Here is a 21,469-nt window from a genome sequence, read left to right as displayed (position 1 = left end):
TGGAGGCTCTGATTGGGTGGGGGCTCTGGTCAGATGGGGGGATCTGGTCAGATGGGGGATCTGGTGAGATGGGCGATCTGGTCAGATGGGGGGTCTGGTCAGATGGGGGTGTGGTCAGATGGAGGGTGAGGTCAGACAGTGGCTCTGGTTGGCTGTAGTCAGTAGAGGCTGTGCTTAGGTTTTGGCATCTGGTCAGAGGGAGGCTGTTTGGATGGAGGCTCTGGACAAGCATTAGTTCTGTCAGATGACAGCTGGGTAGATTTCAGCTTTGGGCTATGCCTGGCCCAACCTCAGAATTAAATGATCTTCTGTCTAAAATCAGTGGTTTGAAAGAGCTTTGCTCTTAGGCACATCTAGTCCTGGGAAACATTGTTCCCTATCAGTGTGTGTGCTGTTGAGGGGGGCATGTGCCTGTGGGAGAAAAATGAGGCGCTGTTAGAGGTCACGCACAAAGCAAACCTCAAAAAAGACCCACCAAGGACATGCTAAGCACAAAACAAAACCCACAGAAGAAATTCTTCTCTTCCTCAAAAAAGAAAACTTTGCAATCCACTCAAACCTACACATCGACAACGCAATCCATCCCAGCCTCCTTCCTCGTCTTCTCCGTCTCCCCGGCATGCTGGCACGGTCCACCCTGAGGAGACCGTCTGTCCTCAGCCTCTGCGGCCCAGAGTTCCGGGAGAGGCCACGTGATGGTAGCTGGCAGGATAGGCTGCATTGTTTGGCCCGGGCAGGTTTTTGCTTTGCTTGGCAGGAGATAGAATAAGGCCGTGGCACCAACCAAGTCGGAGGAAGGAACCCCAGGAGACACTGGTGGCTGGGCTCTCCCAGACAGAGCGCCGGCACCTCCCCACGGCAGAGGTCCTCGATACTGCCGTCCCGGGGGGCTGTGTGGAGCCTGTGGCCTAGCCCCAACACCGGCATCTGTCTTCCTCTTCTCTTGGCTCCCTGACTTCTTGGAGAAGTAGGACTGGTTGGAGGGCTCGCCTTGAGAACATTCCATGGGAACATTCCAGAGCTACCACCAACCAGGAAGCAAACCACAGAGGGCCACGGGGTTGCTGGGCTGCCAGAGCTGGCGCGGATCTGAAGCCCAGGAGGTTCTACACCCAAGGCTTCGGGAGGCCCAACCGGGGCGGCATGGGGGCTCCCGGGGCCCAGCAGAACCACGCTTCCCACACTAGTTGGAGCCGTGCTCAGCGGTTCTGCGACCCCCAGACCTTCTGGGGGGCTTCCAGGTGTGGGGTCCAAGTCCACCGGGAACACCTAGACACGAGTGCACCGAGGCGCAGGGGCGCAGCACACCCTGCCGTGAAGCAGCCGTTCCTGCTGTCCTCACTCCGCTCGCAGCCTTGGAGCGGAGGAAGTGGATTTTCTCTTTGAACGACATAGGCTAGGCCCAGAAGCAAGGGGTCTGACAGGAAGACGGGCATCCTCTGCAGCCACCAAGCCCACGCACAGGTGTCCTCCACACAGTCACCCCCCCACACACAGGCAGTCACCCCACATGCCACCCCCTTACACAGTCACCCCACATGCCACCCCTTACACAGTCACCCCACAGAGAGGCACCTTGCATATAGTCACATCACACAGTCACTTCACACAGTCACCCCGCAGAGTCCCCACACAGGTACCCTGCACACAGTCATCCTGCATAGTCACCTTGCACAAGTCACCCTGTACACGGTCACCCCCAAAACACCCTGCATGCCACCCCCATCTCACAGTCATCCCCCACACAGGCATCTTGCACACAATCAACTCACGCACAGGCACCTCACATGCCACCCCCCCAGCCACCCCACCGTCACCCCACACAGCCACCCTGTACACCCCATTCGCTCCATTCTCAGAGTGAATACACACAGGCCCTGTGGCTAATGTCAAAGAGCCCTAGCCTCTGTCATCACCCAGGCGATGAGGCTCCTGGGAAGCCAGGGAGTGCCAGCCTGGACGCGAGGAAGTATCAGGGCACGTCTCGCATTGCCTTCGCTGCAGTCCACACGCCCTGGCCCAGTACAATCACCTCCAGCCGCGGTCCACGTGCCCTGACATCCCAAGACCATGTCAATCGGCAGTCCACGTGCCCTGACCTCCCACGACCACCTCCAGCCGCAGTCCACGTGCCCTGACCTCCCATGACCACCTCCAGCCGCAGTCCACGTGCCCTGACCTCCCACAACCACCTCCAGCCACGGTCCACGTGCCCTGACCTCCCACGACCACGTCAATCTGCGGTCCACGTGCCCTGACCTCCCACGACCACGTCAATCTGCGGTCCACATGCCCTGACCTCCCACGACCACGTCAATCTGCGGTCCACGTGCCCTGACCTCCCACGGCCACCTCCAGCCGTGGTCCACGTGCCCTGACCTCCCACGACCACCTCCAGCCGCGGTCCACGTGCCCTGACCTCCCATGACCACCTCCAGCCGCAGTCCACGTGCCCTGACCTCCCACGACCACCTCCAGCCGCGGTCCACATACCCTGATTCCCACGACCACCTCCAGCCGCGGTCCACATGCCCTGACCTCCCACGACCACCTCCAGCCACGGTCCACGTGCCCTGACCTCCCACAACCACGTCAATCTGCAGTCCACGTGCCCTGACCTCCCACGACCACCTCCAGCCACGGTCCACATGCCCTGACCTCCCATGACCACGTCAATCTGCGGTCCACGTGCCCTGACCTCCCACGACCACGTCAATCTGCGGTCCACGTGCCCTGACCTCCCACGACCACGTCAATCTGCGGTCCACGTGCCCTGACCTCCCACGACCACGTCAATCTGCGGTCCACGTGCCCTGACCTCCCATGGCCACCTCCAGCCGTGGTCCACGTGCCCTGACCTCCCACGACCACCTCCAGCCGCGGTCCACGTGCCCTGACCTCCCACGACCACATCAGTCTGCAGTCCACGTGCCCTGACCTCCCATGACCACGTCAATCTGCAGTCCACGTGCCCTGACCTCCCACGACCACATCAGTCTGCAGTCCACGTGCCCTGACCTCCCATGACCACGTCAATCTGCAGTCCACGTGCCCTGACCTCCCACGACCACGTCAATCTGCAGTCCATGTGCCCTGACCTCCTATGACCACGTCAATCTGCAGTCCACGTGCCCTGACCTCCCACAGCCACCTCCAGCCGCGGCCCACATGCCCTGACCTCCCACGGCCACCTCCAGCCGCGGTCCACGTGCCCTGACCTCCCACGACCTCCTCCAGCCACACCATGTGTCCTGGCCCCCCAAGTCCATTTTCTCAAGAGCTGCTAAGGGCTGATCCACCCAAAAGAGCAGACAGTGGTCAACACAGGGTTAAAAAGGCTTCTGTAAATATTTTATTTTTCCATATTTTGGAGTCAGAAAGAAGCGTGTGGTAATAAAAATAAAAGAGAATTATTTTCTTCAAGTGTGCTCTGCTGCCGTGGGGCCTTCCCACAGCGCCCACCGAGTGCTGTTCCGCCAGCTCCCCTCGGGCGGACAGGCAGAGCGCGGGGCCTCCGGCCTCCCACATCAGTCCCGCTATGTACAGATATGTTACAGGCAAAGAAAGGTCTCGAAGGAAAGCAGCTGGCAAGGCGGCGCGGCCCTGCCCACTCCAGTGTTCAGGGGCTGCATCAAAGCTGGCGTCTTGCTGCCAGGAGGGAGGCGCGCGGGCCTCTCGTTCTTGGTCCTGAGGCAGCTGTCTAGGGCGAGGGGTGCTCCACGGGGGGGCAGGAGTGTGAAGTGATGTCGCTGTGCTTGTACGCGGCCTCGTCCAGGTCCAGGGGCTTCTGGTTGACCTCCAGTGTCATGCAGCCTCGGTAGAACGCGATGACGGGTGCAGATGTCACCGGCACCCCTGCTGTGGGAACAAATACCCTGAGCCGGCAGAGCCAGGCTGGCCAGAACCGGTCTGCCACTCTCAGCAGCACCTGGCACCAGCCATAGGCCGGTGGGGCATGGAGTCTACGTCGTTATCCCTGCCTGGATGTGAGCCTGCCCTGCGTGGTAACCACGGGCCCCTCCAGCTCTGGCAGATGCCCCCCCGCCCCCGGGCCCCTCCAGCTCCTGCAGATGCCCCCCCCCGTCCCCCGTGTCAACGGTGGCCCCTCCCCTAGGCCTCCCCAGGGTGTCAGTTAAGGTTCTTCCCTTGCCTGCCTCTTGGAGCCGGGAGTCACCCTGCGGCGGTGGCTCTCCTGCTCTCTCCTCTTCCCTAAGCTTTGGGGATTACATCTGAATAGTCCGTGTCAGTTCATCTGGACACAGTCCTGCTGTTTAGTGTAGACAAAGACCAGTTCACAATGGGAGGACTTGGGTCCTCCACTGTGCCTTGACTTCAGATAATAAGAACATTTCTAGGTGGATGGCACCCTAGTTCTGTCCTGGGTCTGTAAGATCAAGCAGGACCCTGCTGGACACCGGAGGGCCTTTGGCCACTCTGTCGGCCTAACAGTGCTAGTGACTGGCCCGGCACAGAGTCTGCCCAGCCTCCTCCTCAGCCTGGGTCTGACTGGCTCTCAGATGATGCTCCTCAAGGGACCGGGGAGGGCAGGGCTGACTTGGACCAGGGCCGGCCCATGCAGCGTCCTCAGCCCAGATAAGAGCTGTTTACTCAGTGTCAGTGACCACACTGGGCAGCACCCTTTATCACGTCCCCTTTCTCCAACGGAAGCCGCTCGTGCAGTCACCATCGGGGCTGGTGTGGGGAGGAAGGCAGCCCATTGGCCCAGGGCACCACCCCAGGAACAGCACAGGGAGGACCTACCTGGTAGGCCCCCCACAAAGGTGAGCACGGAGCCCTGCAGGCGTGTCTCGAGTGTGGCGAGGCGCTCTTGCAGCTGGGAGGCCGTGACTTCACTCTGGCCCTTGGTGCCGTCCACCTTCAGAGTGGCCTCGCCATCCCTCAGGGAGACAGTGACCACGTGCTCCTGACCATCACACACCTTGATCTCCATCAGAGCCAGGGCCACGTCCTCCACTGCCAAGACCACCAACTGCAGGGGTGGAGACGGGTGCAGAGGTCAGAATGCCAGGGGTTCCACACTTCCCTGGTGGTCACAGGTCACGGGGGGGCCCCGGGCCCACAGGAGTCCTGGGGGCCACACCTGCACTGGGATTTGGCGGGGGAGGGCAGCTGAGAGGTGATGGAGGATCATGTCATCCCCTCCCACCAACTGCACACGGGGCTGCAGGCTGTGAGCGTCACACTTCAGGCTCCCTTGGTACTGGGCTGCAGGCTGTGTGTACTGTGCGGCGGGCTCACTGCGCGCCATGCGGCAGGCTCGGTGTGTACCACGTGGCCGCCTCGGTGCATACCACGACACAGGCTCCGTGTGTACCAAGCTTCAGGCTTAGTGCGTACCGTGCGGCGGGCTCGGTGGGGCATGCCCCCAAGCAACAGCAGCTCTCAGGCGCTGGTTTCAAGGCCTGGTTCTGCCCCCTTGGCCCCCTGGGCCACCGTGGCTTCTATCACGGCTGTGTGTGATCACATGACAACCCCGGTCACAAGCCAGAGGGCACTTGCCAGGCACAGGCCCCGGGTGGAGGCAGAGGCTCTGGGCCGGGAAGGGCCTCCTGGGCACAGGAGGTCAGGTAACTCGCTGCAGAGAGCACGGCCCTGGGGCTGGCGTGGGGGATGGGTGCTTACCTGTTTCTTCAGCTTCTTCGTGGAGTGGTAGTCAACCAGGGCCACAGAAAGGGGTACGGCATGGTCGTCGGCCACTAGCGCGAGCAGCACCCCTGTGTCGGCAGCAGGGCGGATCCGAGCCACGACTTCTATTCCCCAGGTCGTTTCCGTGCCGACATCCGAGGAGGTCCGCGCTGCGATGAAAGCAGCCCATCACCAGGCGATACAAGTGGCGCAAAGGGCAGAGTGAGCGGCGGAGCAGAGAGGGGAGAGGCCACGCGGACGGTCCACACGCCTGCTCTCGGCGGCAGAGGCGCTGCCTGGCGAGGAGGCAGGTGGGGTGCACCACGGCAGCCTGAGTCCGTGGGGCCCCGGGTCTTAGCAGACGGCCCACAGCGGGGACGGGAGGGGAGTGCCGGCACTGCGCTCTGATGACCGGCATGGGGCACAGGGACACGTGAGGACAGCGCCCACTGTCCACACCAGCACCTGGCTTTCAAATGCCCTCCAGCGACTCCCAGGCTGCACAGACCTGACCAAGGGGGCTCGCCTGAGGGCTACAGTCCACCCGACGCCCAGGCCCCCGCCACCCTCCTTAAGAGTTCGTGCATCACACGCCCTTGCCGCGGGCCGCGGGCCGCGGGCCTCTCCATTCCCACCCACTGCCACAGGTACTTCTGCAGGGTGGAAGTTTGCCGAGAGCTTGGGAGGCCGTGTGAATGGGCCTGTGCTGCCCCTTGATCTCCACCGGCCGGCCCGTTTCCCCCTTCATCTCCACCGGCCAGCCTGTGGGGGAAAGCCAGCCTGTCCCCATCATCCTCTTTCACCACCACCTCCTCAAACCAGTCTCCTGTCCTATCCCTAGAGAGCATCTATAGTGGTCAATTCTCAATAGTTCACTGAGATGAGTGCACATGGATTGAAAACATTCAGAAGACTATAAACAGACAATTCATTAGGGAGGAATGGGAATGTAAACAGACCATTCCTTGTGAAGGGTGAGGTGAGGGTACCTTGCCCATCCCCCCGGTGGGCACTGGCCTGCAACTAAGATTCCCACTTGCCAGCATCAGTCAGCACAGATCCCCGCTCACCTGTAACTGGTCAGCATAGATCCCCGCTCACCTGTAACTGGTCAGCACAGAGCCCAGCCCGCCTATAACTAGTCATCACAGAGCCCCGCTCACCTGTAACTGGTCAGCACAGAGCCCCGCTCACCTGTAACTGGTCAGCACAGATCCCCGCTCACCTGTAACTGGTCAGCACAGATCCCCGCTCACCTGTAACTGGTCAGCACAGATCCCCGCCTGCCTATAACTGGTCAGCACAGATCCCCGCCTGCCTATAACTGGTCAGCACAGATCCCCGCCTGCCTATAACTGGTCAGCACAGAGCCCCGCTCACCTGTAACTGGTCAGCACAGATCCCCGCCTGCCTATAACTGGTCAGCACAGATCCCCGCTCACCTGTAACTAGTCAGCACAGATCCCCGCCTGCCTATAACTGGTCAGCACAGATCCCCGCCCGCCTATAACTGGTCAGCATGGATCCCTACCCACCTACAACCAGTCATCACAAATCCTAGCTTGCCTACAATAGGTCAGCTGCCCTGGAAACTGGGTTCTGCCTGAAGTTGCACCCACCCCAAACCTCAGGGCCAGTTTGTCCCTGACAGTCCTAACAGCTCACATTTTAGCATGTACCAGCTGGAGGTCCTCCCGACAGTGGGAGGCCAGGCCCACTTACTGTAGCTGAGGCTGTAGAAAGCAAACCCATTTCCAGGGAAGAACGATCCCTTCTCTGTCACAGAGAAGCACTGCATCTTCGTGTTTGCCTTCACGGTTTCTTGGATCGTATTGTCTTCCCCATTCAGCCAGTTCCAGCTCCTCATGCAGCCATCCAGACGAGGGTTCATCTAGAAAGACAGGTGAGTCACAGACACGTCCCAGGAGCCAGACAGAGGAGGAGAGGCCACCTGCTTGGTGCCACCTGACCCTCTGGGTGGTACCCTCCTGGCTTAGGTATATGGAAATGGGCAGCAACACAGGTATAGTCTATTGTGATTATTCACAGAAGGGCTTTTCCTTTTTGAATAGCTCGGTGTGCCTTCCATGTACCCATGGCAAGGGTAGTGCACTGCGCCAGGGCAGCCCTTCTGCTCCGTCTGCATCCAGGCTTTCCACTTACAGGATGAAGGGCACCGTCACCTGCCTGGACAGGTGTGGGGAGCAGCTCAGTGCCGTGACCCCTCCTCCCTCTCCCCTCCTCCTTCACCTCTGTGAAGCATGGCTGGAAAACGGCTCAGGGTTGGGGGTTGCCAGTTCCAGCTCAGTCAGGGTCTTACCCACCGTGTGGCGGATGACCTATACCTCTATCCTCACAGAAGGGTGATGGTGGTTCTGTGCACTGTGCACAGAACAGCCCCTCAGATTCTCTTGAGAATGACCCTCAGTGCCACTCCATCACAAGCCTAAGTTTCTGTCAGATATGGATGCCCCAAAACCAAGGGGTGTGTCCACTGACCTCAGCTAACGGGGAGTCAGAGACAAGGTGTACAGCTGAGCTGAGCTGAGGAGAGGGCAGAAGAAGGCAGGACCTTGAGAAATGACCAGTACTGTCATTGTCTAGTCAGCTTTCTTCCCTGTGGAAATCCTGACAGCCAATCAAAACACTCTTGGGAACTGTCTAAAATGTTAAAAAATGACTACACCGTCAGACACACCGCTGGCCATGAAAGAAATGCAATCAGAACAACTCTATCTCACCCCAGTTAGAATGGACATCAAGAATATAAACAGTGACAGGGGCTGGGAATATAGCCTAGTGGCAAGAGTGCCTGCCTCGGATACACGAGGCCCTAGGTTCGATTCCCCAGCACCACATATACAGAAAACGGCCAGAAGTCGCGCTGTGGCTCAAGTGGCAGAGTGCTAGCCTTGAGCGGGAAGAATCCAGGGACAGTGCTCAGGCCCTGAGTCCAAGGCCCGGGACTGGCCAAAAAAAAAAAAAAAGAATATAAACAGTAACAGGCGCTGGTGCAAATGTGGGCAGAAAGGAGCTCCAGTATACTGTTGGTGGGAATGTAAAATTGTTTAACCACTCTGGAAAGCCATATGGTGGTTCCTCAAAAATCGAAACATAGGACTACCCTACAATCCAGCAATCCCACTCCTGAGCATCTATCCAAAAGATTACAAACCAGGACACAGTAAAGCCCTCCGCACATCATGTTCACTGCAGCACCACATCACCATCGCCAAGGCATGGAATTAACGCAGAGGACCTCAATGTAGGAATGGATCGGGAAAATGTGGTTTGTATACACAACGGAATTTTGTAACTATGTTAAGTGAAGTAAGTCCGGCCCAGAGAGACAAAAGGTGTGCATGTTCTCTCTCATATGTAGAAGGGAGAATAATTTGTAAAAATGTGAATAAACACTTCAAGGTGGTGTGCAACTGTACGTAAATGTATCAACTGAAATACACTAGATTCAGGGGAAAATAAACACCAGGAAATGGGTACTCAAAAGCTAGCGATGGGGTCAAGGGAAGGAGGATAGATAAATGAAGAGAGGAAGGGTGGGAGAATGCAGTCATAAAATCCAGCAAACACCCTACAAAACTAAGAAAACTGAGGGAGGGGCGGGCAGGGGAGGAGTAGGGGGAAGCAAGGAAGGGGAGACAGCGATCAAGATACACTGTGTTCACAAACTGCTTTGTTGAATGGCAACTCTTTTGTACAGCTAAAGTAACAAAAATATATTTAAAAAAATGACTGTATTGCATTTCATCTCCACGGCCAAACAGACATTTCTCAAATGAAAACCCAAACTAGCTTCAAAAAGCCAGACAGTGAGTTAGCGACAGGGCCGATCCCTGTTCATCAATCAGCCTGGGAACCTGCGTCCTCCCCTGCTCCATCCCGGGGCTGGGTGGAAGAGCACAGGGAGCTCAGCCAACCACCGCCAGAGCCTGGAGCTCGCCTCCCCTCCTTCCCTCCACCGCCAGGGTCTCGAGTTCCCCTCTGCCCCCCCTGCCCCCCGCACACAGACAGGGCACTCACAGGCTGGATGAGGTCCTTCTCCTTGAAGGGCACACCGCCCACCGTGAGGTTCAGGTGATACAGGCCTCTGCCATGCTGGAACAGCTCTCCAGCCACGGCAATCTTCATGACTGCGTCCTTGTTGACCTTGATCACCAGATTCCGCTCCAACTCCTCCACGGAGATCTGAAGGAGACCTGTATGTGAGCACACATGGCAGAGGCACCCTCTCCTCCAACCAGGGGGGCCCGGCCCATGTCACCTGGGCCAGAAAGCACCGACCTAATGAGTGAGATTCGGTGCCGTCACCTTTAGGAGATGCCCCAACCTCACGAGGACACGGCCATCGCCACTCGTGTCTGTGAGGCCCCCACCTCACGAGGACACGGCCATGACCACTCGTGTCTGTGAGACCCCAACCTCACGAGGACACGGCCATCGCCACTCGTGTCCACGAGGCCCCAACCTCACGAGGACACGGCCATCGCCACTCGTGTCCACGAGGCCCCCACCTCACGAGGACACGGCCATCGCCACTCGTGTCTGTGAGGCTCCAACCTCATGAGGACACGGCCATCGCCACTCGTGTCTGTGAGGCCCCCACCTCACGAGGACATGGCCATGACCACTCGTGTCTGTGAGACCCCAACCTCACGAGGACACAGCCATGACCACTCGTGTCTGTGAGACCCCAACCTCACGAGGACACGGCCATGACCACTCGTGTCTGTGAGACCCCAACCTCACGAGGACACGGCCATCGCCACTCGTGTCTGTGAGACCCCAACCTCACAAGGCCACGGCCATGACCACTCGTGTCTGTGAGACCCCAACCTCACGAGGACACGGCCATGACCACTCGTGTCTGTGAGACCCCAACCTCACGAGGACACGGCCATCGCCACTCGTGTCTGTGAGACCCCAACCTCACAAGGCCACGGCCATCGCCACTCGTGTCTGTGAGGCCCCCACCTCACGAGGACACGGCCATCACTACTCGTGTCCGTGAGGCTCCAACCTCACAAGGCCACGGCCATCGCCACTCGTGTTCACGAGGCCCCAACCTCACAAGGCCACGGCCATCGCCACTCGTGTCTGTGAGACCCCAACCTCACGAGGACACGGCCATCGCCACTCGTGTCTGTGAGACCCCAACCTCACAAGGCCACGGCCATCGCCACTCGTGTCCACGAGGCCCCAACCTCACAAGGCCACGGCCATCGCCACTCGTGTCCACGAGGCCCCAACCTCACAAGGCCACGGCCATTGCCACTCGTGTCCACGAGGCCCCAACTTCATGAGACCATGGTCCACTTGGTGTGGGCTGGTGCCTGCATCCCAGTGTTAGGTGCAGGAGGCAGTGCTGGCCACACTGTGGTTCTTCTGAGCTCAGTCAGGGCTGTGGGGATGGAGACATCTCCCTCCAGTTCTCGTGCTGGCCTCCAGGCACATTTGAGGTCATAAACACGTTACAGAAGACATCTGTGGGAAGGTTCCACGGTCACTTCTGCCACGTCTGATGCCCACATGGGCTTTGAGGAGAAACCAAAGTAAAACCACCCACTGGGGCTTGCCTATAAGTAGGCTCCAGCCCAAAGTCTAGCGCTAGCATAGTTCATGTAATCCACTCATCTTCAGTAAAGAACGCATGGACTTGCTCATTTCCCTTCTCCTGAGGAAGCTGTTCTGAGTCTGTGGCTCTGGACACGGTGGTCTGGGAGCACGCTCCTGTGGTGGCTGGTGCAGCTACGGAGGAACTACTCAGACCACGGGGTGGAACAGCACTGAACTCAAAGCTGGAGGTTAGACTGTGCCCTAAAGCAAGCCCTGTGTCTGAGCTCTTCTCACCGTTCGATGCAGCACGAAGGCTGAGATGTTCGTGGGGCACAACACTCCCCAGATCTTTATGAAGCCCGTCATCATACCTTAGTCCCTCGGTGCTCTTCCCCAGGCCCCTGCGCCCCTGCTCTCCTTTGGAGATTTATAACCAAGCTAAAACTCCCTGCACAAACACGCTCGTTTCTCTCCAGTTCTGACCATGCCAAGCATGGCAGTGGTGTGCCCGGCTTTCTGCCCGTGAAGGCCTCGCTCTGCCACTTCCCGCCGGAGCTGCGACACGGCGAGGCTGTGTGGAGCCACACCACACTCTGGGTGAGGGCGTCACCGTCTAGACAGGCTCTGAGGCCACTGGTGTCCCTTTCTTCCACATGTGGACGGAGTGCTGACCTCTCACCACATGCTGAACATGGTGTTCTAAGAAATGTGTAGAGACGTAATCTTAGGTCCAGAATTCTACTCCTCCTCCACAGACTCGTTTTATCTGCTCTGTGGCTACTGAGGGAGCAACACTCGGGGCCACCGCTGTCCAGCTCAGGGCTCTTCTGTGACCCCGTAGTTGGGTCAAGGCTGGGCCAGACCCACAGGAGATGATGAGCCCAGGGCTCCGCTCCCCCTCACCTAAGCAAGCTTGCTGCTCCCCTCACACGAGCGTGCCCAGGGGCACAGCACCAAGCCCTGCCTGCTCCCAGCCCACATGGCCTGACCTGGCGTCCTCCTGCCCCCGGGTCTTGCTGACACTTTCTCTACAGTGCCCAGCATCCTCTCCCCTTCTCTGACTGGACTCTAACCCTCCCTGCCTTTCCATGTCTCTCTCACCACAGACTACCTTGCTTAGGGAGTGGGGAGCAAAGCGTATGTCCAAGACCACTCACCTGCCACCTGCACAGGCTGCGGCTGTGCCCTCCAGGAGCCTGGTGTGGCCTCACCCTGGCCCTCCAGGGGCAGAGGCCAAAGCCCAGGGCAGCACCCCCCGCTATAGTCTGCCGAGCTTCCTTTGGGCGTTCTACAGCCTTGGGGAGCCCTCTGAGCTGATGAGTCACGGCTCCCACATGAGGCCTTCGGGAGGGCGCAAAGCCGCAAGCCGGGGTGCTCACTGACTTCCGGGTAATCAAGACATGGTGTCCTACGGGCGGCCGATATCAAGTCTGGAGGTAAATCCCTTGTCAAACGCCCAAGTCAGCGCGGTACCCGGCAGCACAGGGAGAGCCCCCAACACCACGCTCACCGTCTGCCACACGCCGTGATTGATGACCGGCCCACTGCTGGTGATGCGGCTGACGCCGTTGTACCGCAGCTGCAGCTCCAGCCGCCCAGCCCTCAGACCCAGGACAACCCAGTTGCTCTCCAAATGGCCTCCGGCAAAAAGCAGGATCCCTTCAGGGTCATAGGTCCGGAAGTCAAACTCAGCCACCAGCCTGAGAACAAGACCAAGAAACGAACCAGCACAGGCCACCAGAGCTGAGCACAAGCTTGAGGCATGGGGCTGCCCAGTACTGGACCTCAGCACCCAGGGCTCTTTCCGGAACATGGTGCCCATCCGGGTGCTGGCTCCCTTGGAGACCACTGCAGGCTGTGTCCACGCCCGGGCCACGCCCACGCCATGGCTCTGGCCCACAGAACCCGGCACACATCTAGCTTTCTGGAATCTACTCACCTGGTGGGCTGCAGCCTCTTGAAGCGAAGTCGGATCACAGGAGTTGCGCTGAACATGCGGCCGAGGTACAAGGACTTCATGCTCTTGGCCATGCTGAAGGGCACGCAGGGCAAAATGTCCTGCCAGACAGTAGGGGGGTCACGAGGGGGGCCCCATGGCCACCTCCCACTCAACCTTAAGACCCTGGCCACTTGAGGGAGGTCGTGTGACCAGCTTATATCCTGGGTGGCGTGGCTGCCCACCCTGCCAGAGTCTGGTACAACCAAAGGCATGTGTCGGGTGTTGGGTCTCTGGGCAGAGGACCAAGATTCCCAGGCCATGGTCAGCTTCCATTGCCTCTTCCCACCCATTCCCATTTGTGTTTGTTTTTGAAGTTAGGAAATGCTTCAAACCTAGAGAGGAGTGGGGAGAATCCTGAAAACCAACTGTCCTGAACACTGAGGTCTAAGAACATTCCCTGCTCTGTCCTACAGCTTCTCCTGCTGCCCCGAGGGAGAAGGGACCAAAGCAGGCACAGCTGACCTCCTGGGGCAGCAAGGGGTGGGGGTGGGGTCCTCCTGTACCCACACCAACCCGCTGGGCACCAGAGCAAGGGTTGTTCAGGTGTCCCTCATGCCCTGCAGCCCTGGGGTGGCAACACCTGTCCAACAGGGGCGGAGGCAGAGCAGCCAGGACCCAGTGGGCACAGGGGCACTGTCGCTGCACCCGCCTCTCCCCTCCCAGGGTGCTGCGGCTGCTGACTGTCCACAGCCTCCTACGTGGGGCTCACACCCGGGGCTCCCACGTGGGGCTCACACCCGGGTCTCCCATCCCACATGGGGCTCACACCCGGGTCTCCCACGTGGGGCTCACACCGGATCTCCCATGTGGGGCTCACACCGGATCTCCCATGTGGGGCTCACACCCGGGTCTCCCACATGGGGCTCACACCCGGGTCTCCCACGTGGTGCTCACACCCGGGTCTCCCACATGGGGCTCACACCCGGGTCTCCCACGTGGGGCTCACACCCGGGTCTCCACATGGGGCTCACACCCAGGTCTCCCACGTGGGGCTCACATCCAGATCTCCCACGTGGGGCTCACACCCGGGTCTCCCATGTGGGGCTCACACCTGGGGCTCACATCCAGATCTCCCACGTGGTGGGGCTCACACCCGGGTCTCCACGTGGGGCTCACACCTGGGTCTCCCACGTGGGGCTCACACCTGGGGCTCACACCCGGGTCTCCCATCCCACATGGGGCTCACATCCAGATCTCCCATGTGGTGCTCACACCCAGGTCTCCCACGTGGGGCTCACACCTGGGTCTCCCATGTGGGGCTCACACCCGGGTCTCCCATGTGGGCCTCACACCCGGGTCTCCCACGTGGGGCTCACACCTGGGTCTCCCACGTGGGGCTCACACCCGGGTCTCCCACATGGGGCTCACACCCGGGTCTCCCACGTGGGGCTCACACCTGGGTCTCCCACGTGGGGCTCACACCTGGGTCTCCCATGTGGGGCTCACATCCAGATCTCCCACGTGGGGCTCACACCCGGGTCTCCCACGTGGGGCTCACACCTGGGTCTCCCACGTGGGGCTCACACCCGGGTCTCCCACGTGGGGCTCACACCCGGGTCTCCCATCCCACATGGGGCTCACATCCAGATCTCCCACGTGGTGCTCACACCCAGGTCTCCCACGTGGGGCTCACACCTGGGGCTCACACCCGGGTCTCCCATCCCACATGGGGCTCACATCCAGATCTCCCACGTGGGGCTCACACCCGGGTCTCCCACGTGGGGCTCACACCCGGGTCTCCCACGTGGGGCTCACACCCGGGTCTCCCATCCCACATGGGGCTCACATCCAGATCTCCCACGTGGTGCTCACACCCGGGTCTCCCACGTGGGGCTCACACCCGGGTCTCCCACGTGGAGCTCACACCTGGGGCTCACATCCAGATCTCCCACGTGGTGCTCACACCTGGGTCTCCCATGTGGGGCTCACATCCAGATCTCCCACGTGGTGCTCACACCTGGGTCTCCCACGTGGGGCTCACACCCGGGTCTCCCACGTGGGGCTCACACCCGGGTCTCCCACGTGGGGCTCACACCTGGGTCTCCCACGTGGGGCTCACACCCGGGTCTCCCACGTGGGGCTCACACCCGGGTCTCCCACGTGGGGCTCACACCCGGGTCTCCACATGGGGCTCACACCCGGGTCTCCCACGTGGGGCTCACACCGGGGGCTGCACCAGGGCTAGCTGATGGTTGCTGTGGCGATTTCATGAACACAAACCACAGAAGAGAACCTTGGCTATCTGGCTCTGGGCATCCCGAAGCCTTCAGCCAAAGCCACGTCTCTGGAAGGATTTCTCCCACGAATCCTGCCAGTGGTGAAGGGTCTTACGCAGAGGGCTGAGAAGGTCCCTGTGAGGTGCAGGCAGTCCCCTTAGTGGGGCCTGGGGCCACCCACCTCGCACGTGTCCATGTCTGGGGACAGCTTGAGGCCCCCACGCCCATCGCAGTGGCAGGTGTAGCCGCCCGGGGAATTGACGCAGGTCTGCTCGCAGCGTCCCTGCTGGCACTCGTCTACATCTGCCAGGCAAAGGGGGGCACAGTGGGCGTGGGGAATTCTCCAGACCACGCTGTCCACTGTGGAAACACGTGGCTCTGACGCAGCTCCCAGGCCACAGCTGTGCCCTTAGCTCTGCCCCTCCTCCAGGGCCCCTCCCACTGCAGCTACACTTACTGGGCTGAATGAAAGGCTGGAGAAGGCAAGGGCACGGGATTCAGACTGAGCACTAGGTCAGAGAGGGAACAGAGGGCCTTTCCCTCACCCTGGTCACAGTGTGTAGGGCTAACAGTACAGGGCCAAGACCGCCCCAACTTCCCATCCTGACTCTTCAGCACCCAGGGAGGAAGCCCTGGGGAGCTCAGCCCTTCTCAGGGGTTCTACTGCGACCCCACTGGGGCCGCTTCCAGGAAGGAGTAATGACAGAGGGCCCATGCCTCTCTGTACCCTCAGGACATGGTGGGGTTAAAAGGACCTGCAGACTTGCACTACGCAAGGTAGTTTTACATGCAGGCCCAGGGTTGAGGAGAGGCCAGAACCAACAAAGGAGCATATCCATGATGTATGCTGCAGTGTTTACAAATGCTTGTGTGTGCACACTCAAACAAGAGGGCGTGTGCATGCCTATGTGTGGGAAGGGGTGGATAAACCCATATGGGTTGAGAGGAGGGTGGTGTCAGGGTCCTCTGATCATGCAGAGAGTCTCAGAAACGTGCTGGCTGTTCCTAGCCCTTGTGTCTGTGTGGTGCTTCCTGCCACACCGGCCTGGTGACTGTCCCCGAGACGGCCGGTGTGGAGGCAGCGATGCTGTTGCCTGATGCAGGGTGACCGTGGCCCGGGGTACCTTGGCAGGCTTTCTCCTGGGTGCTGTATGCGTAGCCCTTGTCGCAGAGGCAGGAGTAGGAGCCTGGCAGGTTCTGGCAGCGTGCCTCGCCACAGACATCCATCTCGGCACACTCATCTATATCTGTAAGAGAAGCCAGCTGCTATGCGGACACGCGGGGCGGTACAGACCGGAGTACAGATCCGACCGGGATGACTGCAGCTGACTACCGGGGCTAACAGGGTAAGAACAGCCCAGGCAGAGGAGGGTGGAAGGAGGAAGAGCCAGGGAAGGAGGAGGATTAAGAGGAGCGGAGAGGAGCATGACGCCTTTGCTGTGTCCATCAAGTGTCACGTACGCTCAGCATGGCGCAGCGCTGGACACCGAATGCCATCGCTCAGGGTCAATCCAGCACGGCGCGGTCCTCGCTGTGCTCCTAAAGTGCAGGCCAAGGAAGGTACCCGGCCCGGGCCAAGCACAGAGCCACAGCAGGAGGAAGCTCCACTCCAAGAAAGGCAAGGCTGTGGAGGGAAGGCAGGCCTACACGGCGCTCAGGAACCGGCTCTCGGTCGTCAGGGATGGAAGCCTCGAGGCGGCTTTTCCAGAGGGGTTGTGGGATCCTAGCCCCACGTGATAGGTTCCCCTCCAGTTCCCGGTGCCTCTCCTGCCCTCACGCCTGTCTGTGATATTCACACAAGCTGCTGCACCTGGTGCCCTGGCTGTAGAGCCTCAGAACACCCCTGGGCAGGCCTGTTGCCCCCGCCATACAGTGGGTGCCATTCCTGTGCAGCCCGCAGCAGTGTCAGGGTCTGGGTGGGGGCACGCCTCACCCACAGTGGTGTTGGGGTCTGGGTGGGGGCACACCTCACCCACAGTGGTGTTGGGGTCTGGGTGGGGGCACACCTCACCCACAGTGGTGTTGGGGTCTGGGTGGGGGCACACCTCACCCACAGTGGTGTTGGGGTCTGGGTGGGGGCACACCTCACCCACAGTGGTGTCAGGGTCTGGGTGGGGGCACACCTCACCCACATCAGTGTCAGGGTCTGGGTGGGGGCACACCTCACCCACAGTGGTGGTGTTGGGGTCTGGGTGGGGGCGCGCCTCACCCACAGTGGTGTCAGGGTCTGGGTGGGGGCACACCTCACCCACAGTGGTGGTGTCAGGGTCTGGGTGGGGGCACACCTCACCCACAGTGGTGGTGTCAGGGTCTGGGTGGGGGCACACCTCACCCACAGTGGTGTTGGGGTCTGGGTGGGGGCACACCTCACCCACAGTGGTGTCGGGGTCTGGGTGGGGGCACACCTCACCCACAGTGGTGTTGGGGTCTGGGTGGGGGCACACCTCACCCACAGTGGTGTCGGGGTCTGGGTGGGGGCACACCTCACCCACAGTGGTGTTGGGGTCTGGATGGGGGCACGCCTCACCCACAGTGGTGGTGTCGGGGTCTGGGTGGGGGCACGCCTCACCCACAGTGGTGGTGTCGGGGTCTGGGTGGGGGCACGCCTCACCCACAGTGGTGGTGTTGGGGTCTGGGTGGGGGCACGCCTCACCCACAGTGGTGTCAGGGTCTGGGTGGGGGCATACCTCACCCACAGTGGTGTTGGGGTCTGGGTGGGGGCACACCTCACCCACAGTGGTGTCAGGGTCTGGGTGGGGGCACGCCTCACCCACAGTGGTGTTGGGGTCTGGGTGGGGGCACACCTCACCCACAGTGGTGGTGTCGGGGTCTGGGTGGGGGCACACCTCACCCACAGTGGTGTCGGGGTCTGGGTGGGGGCACACCTCACCCACAGTGGTGTTGGGGTCTGGATGGGGGCACGCCTCACCCACAGTGGTGGTGTCGGGGTCTGGGTGGGGGCACGCCTCACCCACAGTGGTGGTGTCGGGGTCTGGGTGGGGGCACGCCTCACCCACAGTGGTGGTGTTGGGGTCTGGGTGGGGGCACGCCTCACCCACAGTGGTGTCAGGGTCTGGGTGGGGGCATACCTCACCCACAGTGGTGTTGGGGTCTGGGTGGGGGCACACCTCACCCACAGTGGTGTCAGGGTCTGGGTGGGGGCACGCCTCACCCACAGTGGTGTTGGGGTCTGGGTGGGGGCACACCTCACCCACAGTGGTGGTGTCGGGGTCTGGGTGGGGGCACACCTCACCCACAGTGGTGTTGGGGTCTGGTGGGGGCATACCTCACCCACAGTGGTGGTGTTGGGGTCTGGTGGGGGCACGCCTCACCCACAGTGGTGTTGGGGTCTGGTGGGGGCACACCTCACCCACAGTGGTGTTGGGGTCTGGGTGGGGGCACACCTCACCCACAGTGGTGGTGTTGGGGTCTGGTGGGGGCACACCTCACCCACAGTGGTGTCAGGGTCTGGGTGGGGGCACACCTCACTCACAGTGGTGTCAGGGTCTGGGTGGGGGCACACCTCACCCACAGTGGTGTCAGGGTCTGGGTGGGGGCACACCTCACCCACAGTGGTGGTGTCAGGGTCTGGGTGGGGGCACGCCTCACCCACAGTGGTGTCGGGGTCTGGGTGGGGGCACACCTCACCCACAGTGGTGTTGGGGTCTGGGTGGGGGCACACCTCACCCACAGTGGTGTTGGGGTCTGGGTGGGGGCACGCCTCACCCACAGTGGTGGTGTTGGGGTCTGGGTGGGGGCACGCCTCACCCACAGTGGTGTCAGGGTCTGGGTGGGGGCATACCTCACCCACAGTGGTGTTGGGGTCTGGGTGGGGGCACACCTCACCCACAGTGGTGGTGTCGGGGTCTGGGTGGGGGCACGCCTCACCCACAGTGGTGTCAGGGTCTGGGTGGGGGCATACCTCACCCACAGTGGTGTTGGGGTCTGGATGGGGGCACACCTCACCCACAGTGGTGGTGTCGGGGTCTGGGTGGGGGCACACCTCACCCACAGTGGTGTTGGGGTCTGGGTGGGGGCACGCCTCACCCACAGTGGTGGTGTTGGGGTCTGGGTGGGGGCACACCTCACCCACAGTGGTGTCAGGGTCTGGGTGGGGGCACACCTCACCCACAGTGGTGTCGGGGTCTGGGTGGGGGCACACCTCACCCACAGTGGTGGTGTTGGGGTCTGGGTGGGGGCACACCTCACCCACAGTGGTGTCAGGGTCTGGGTGGGGGCACGCCTCACCCACAGTGGTGGTGTTGGGGTCTGGGTGGGGGCACACCTCACCCACAGTGGTGTCAGGGTCTGGGTGGGGGCACGCCTCACCCACAGTGGTGTTGGGGTCTGGGTGGGGGCACACCTCACCCACAGTGGTGGTGTTGGGGTCTGGGTGGGGGCACACCTCACCCACAGTGGTGGTGTCGGGGTCTGGGTGGGGGCACGCCTCACCCACAGTGGTGTCAGGGTCTGGGTGGGGGCACGCCTCACCCACAGTGGTGGTGTTGGGGTCTGGGTGGGGGCACGCCTCACCCACAGTGGTGGTGTCGGGGTCTGGGTGGGGGCACGCCTCACCCACAGTGGTGTTGGGGTCTGGGTGGGGGCACGCCTCACCCACAGTGGTGGTGTTGGGGTCTGGGTGGGGGCACGCCTCACCCACAGTGGTGGTGTTGGGGTCTGGGTGGGGGCACGCCTCACCCACAGTGGTGTTGGGGTCTGGGTGGGGGCACACCTCACCCACAGTGGTGGTGTTGGGGTCTGGGTGGGGGCACACCTCACCCACAGTGGTGTTGGGGTCTGGGTGGGGGCACACCTCACCCACAGTGGTGTTGGGGTCTGGGTGGGGGCACGCCTCACCCACAGTGGTGGTGTTGGGGTCTGGGTGGGGGCACACCTCACCCACAGTGGTGTCAGGGTCTGGGTGGGGGCACACCTCACCCACAGTGGTGTCGGGGTCTGGGTGGGGGCACACCTCACCCACAGTGGTGGTGTTGGGGTCTGGGTGGGGGCACACCTCACCCACAGTGGTGTCAGGGTCTGGGTGGGGGCACGCCTCACCCACAGTGGTGGTGTTGGGGTCTGGGTGGGGGCACACCTCACCCACAGTGGTGTCAGGGTCTGGGTGGGGGCACGCCTCACCCACAGTGGTGTTGGGGTCTGGGTGGGGGCACACCTCACCCACAGTGGTGGTGTTGGGGTCTGGGTGGGGGCACACCTCACCCACAGTGGTGGTGTCGGGGTCTGGGTGGGGGCACGCCTCACCCACAGTGGTGTCAGGGTCTGGGTGGGGGCACGCCTCACCCACAGTGGTGGTGTTGGGGTCTGGGTGGGGGCACGCCTCACCCACAGTGGTGGTGTCGGGGTCTGGGTGGGGGCACGCCTCACCCACAGTGGTGTTGGGGTCTGGGTGGGGGCACGCCTCACCCACAGTGGTGGTGTTGGGGTCTGGGTGGGGGCACGCCTCACCCACAGTGGTGGTGTTGGGGTCTGGGTGGGGGCACGCCTCACCCACAGTGGTGTTGGGGTCTGGGTGGGGGCACACCTCACCCACAGTGGTGGTGTTGGGGTCTGGGTGGGGGCACACCTCACCCACAGTGGTGTTGGGGTCTGGGTGGGGGCACGCCTCACCCACAGTGGTGTTGGGGTCTGGGTGGGGGCACACCTCACCCACAGTGGTGTCAGGGTCTGGGTGGGGGCACGCCTCACCCACAGTGGTGGTGTTGGGGTCTGGGTTGGGGCACGCCTCACCCACAGTGGTGTTGGGGTCTGGGTGGGGGCACACCTCACCCACAGTGGTGGTGTTGGGGTCTGGGTGGGGGCACGCCTCACCCACAGTGGTGGTGTTGGGGTCTGGGTGGGGGCACGCCTCACCCACAGTGGTGGTGTTGGGGTCTGGGTGGGGGCACACCTCACCCACAGTGGTGTTGGGGTCTGGGTGGGGGCACACCTCACCCACAGTGGTGTCGGGGTCTGGGTGGGGGCACACCTCACCCACAGTGGTGTTGGGGTCTGGATGGGGGCACGCCTCACCCAC

At 61.5% G+C, this 21,469-nt stretch overlaps 1 protein-coding gene across 2 annotated transcripts in view; it reads right to left on the bottom strand.

Moving 5' to 3' along the window:
• Positions 1–3,363: 3,363 nt before the first annotated feature.
• The window catches only part of Gas6 (growth arrest specific 6), a 32,560-nt gene continuing 14,454 nt past the window's right edge, over positions 3,364–21,469 (bottom strand). The window contains exons 7-15 of one of the 2 annotated variants that reach the window (XM_048341036.1): positions 16,560–16,682; positions 15,617–15,738; positions 13,160–13,278; positions 12,731–12,920; positions 9,688–9,852; positions 7,369–7,537; positions 5,644–5,816; positions 4,762–4,990; positions 3,364–3,858 (exon numbers count right to left, since the gene is read on the bottom strand). In XM_048341036.1, coding sequence (XP_048196993.1) covers positions 3,701–3,858; positions 4,762–4,990; positions 5,644–5,816; positions 7,369–7,537; positions 9,688–9,852; positions 12,731–12,920; positions 13,160–13,278; positions 15,617–15,738; positions 16,560–16,682 — 1,448 coding nt within the window. In that variant the 3' untranslated portion in view covers positions 3,364–3,700. The remainder of the gene's footprint in view (positions 3,859–4,761; positions 4,991–5,643; positions 5,817–7,368; positions 7,538–9,687; positions 9,853–12,730; positions 12,921–13,159; positions 13,279–15,616; positions 15,739–16,559; positions 16,683–21,469) is intronic. The other variant, XM_048341037.1, reaches the window with a different exon arrangement.

Source organism: Perognathus longimembris, chromosome 3 (genome assembly GCF_023159225.1).
Source record: "Perognathus longimembris pacificus isolate PPM17 chromosome 3, ASM2315922v1, whole genome shotgun sequence".
Taxonomy (NCBI): Eukaryota; Metazoa; Chordata; class Mammalia; order Rodentia; family Heteromyidae; genus Perognathus; species Perognathus longimembris.
Note: the sequence above shows the minus strand (reverse complement) of the source record. Positions and strands in the feature narration are given on the sequence as shown.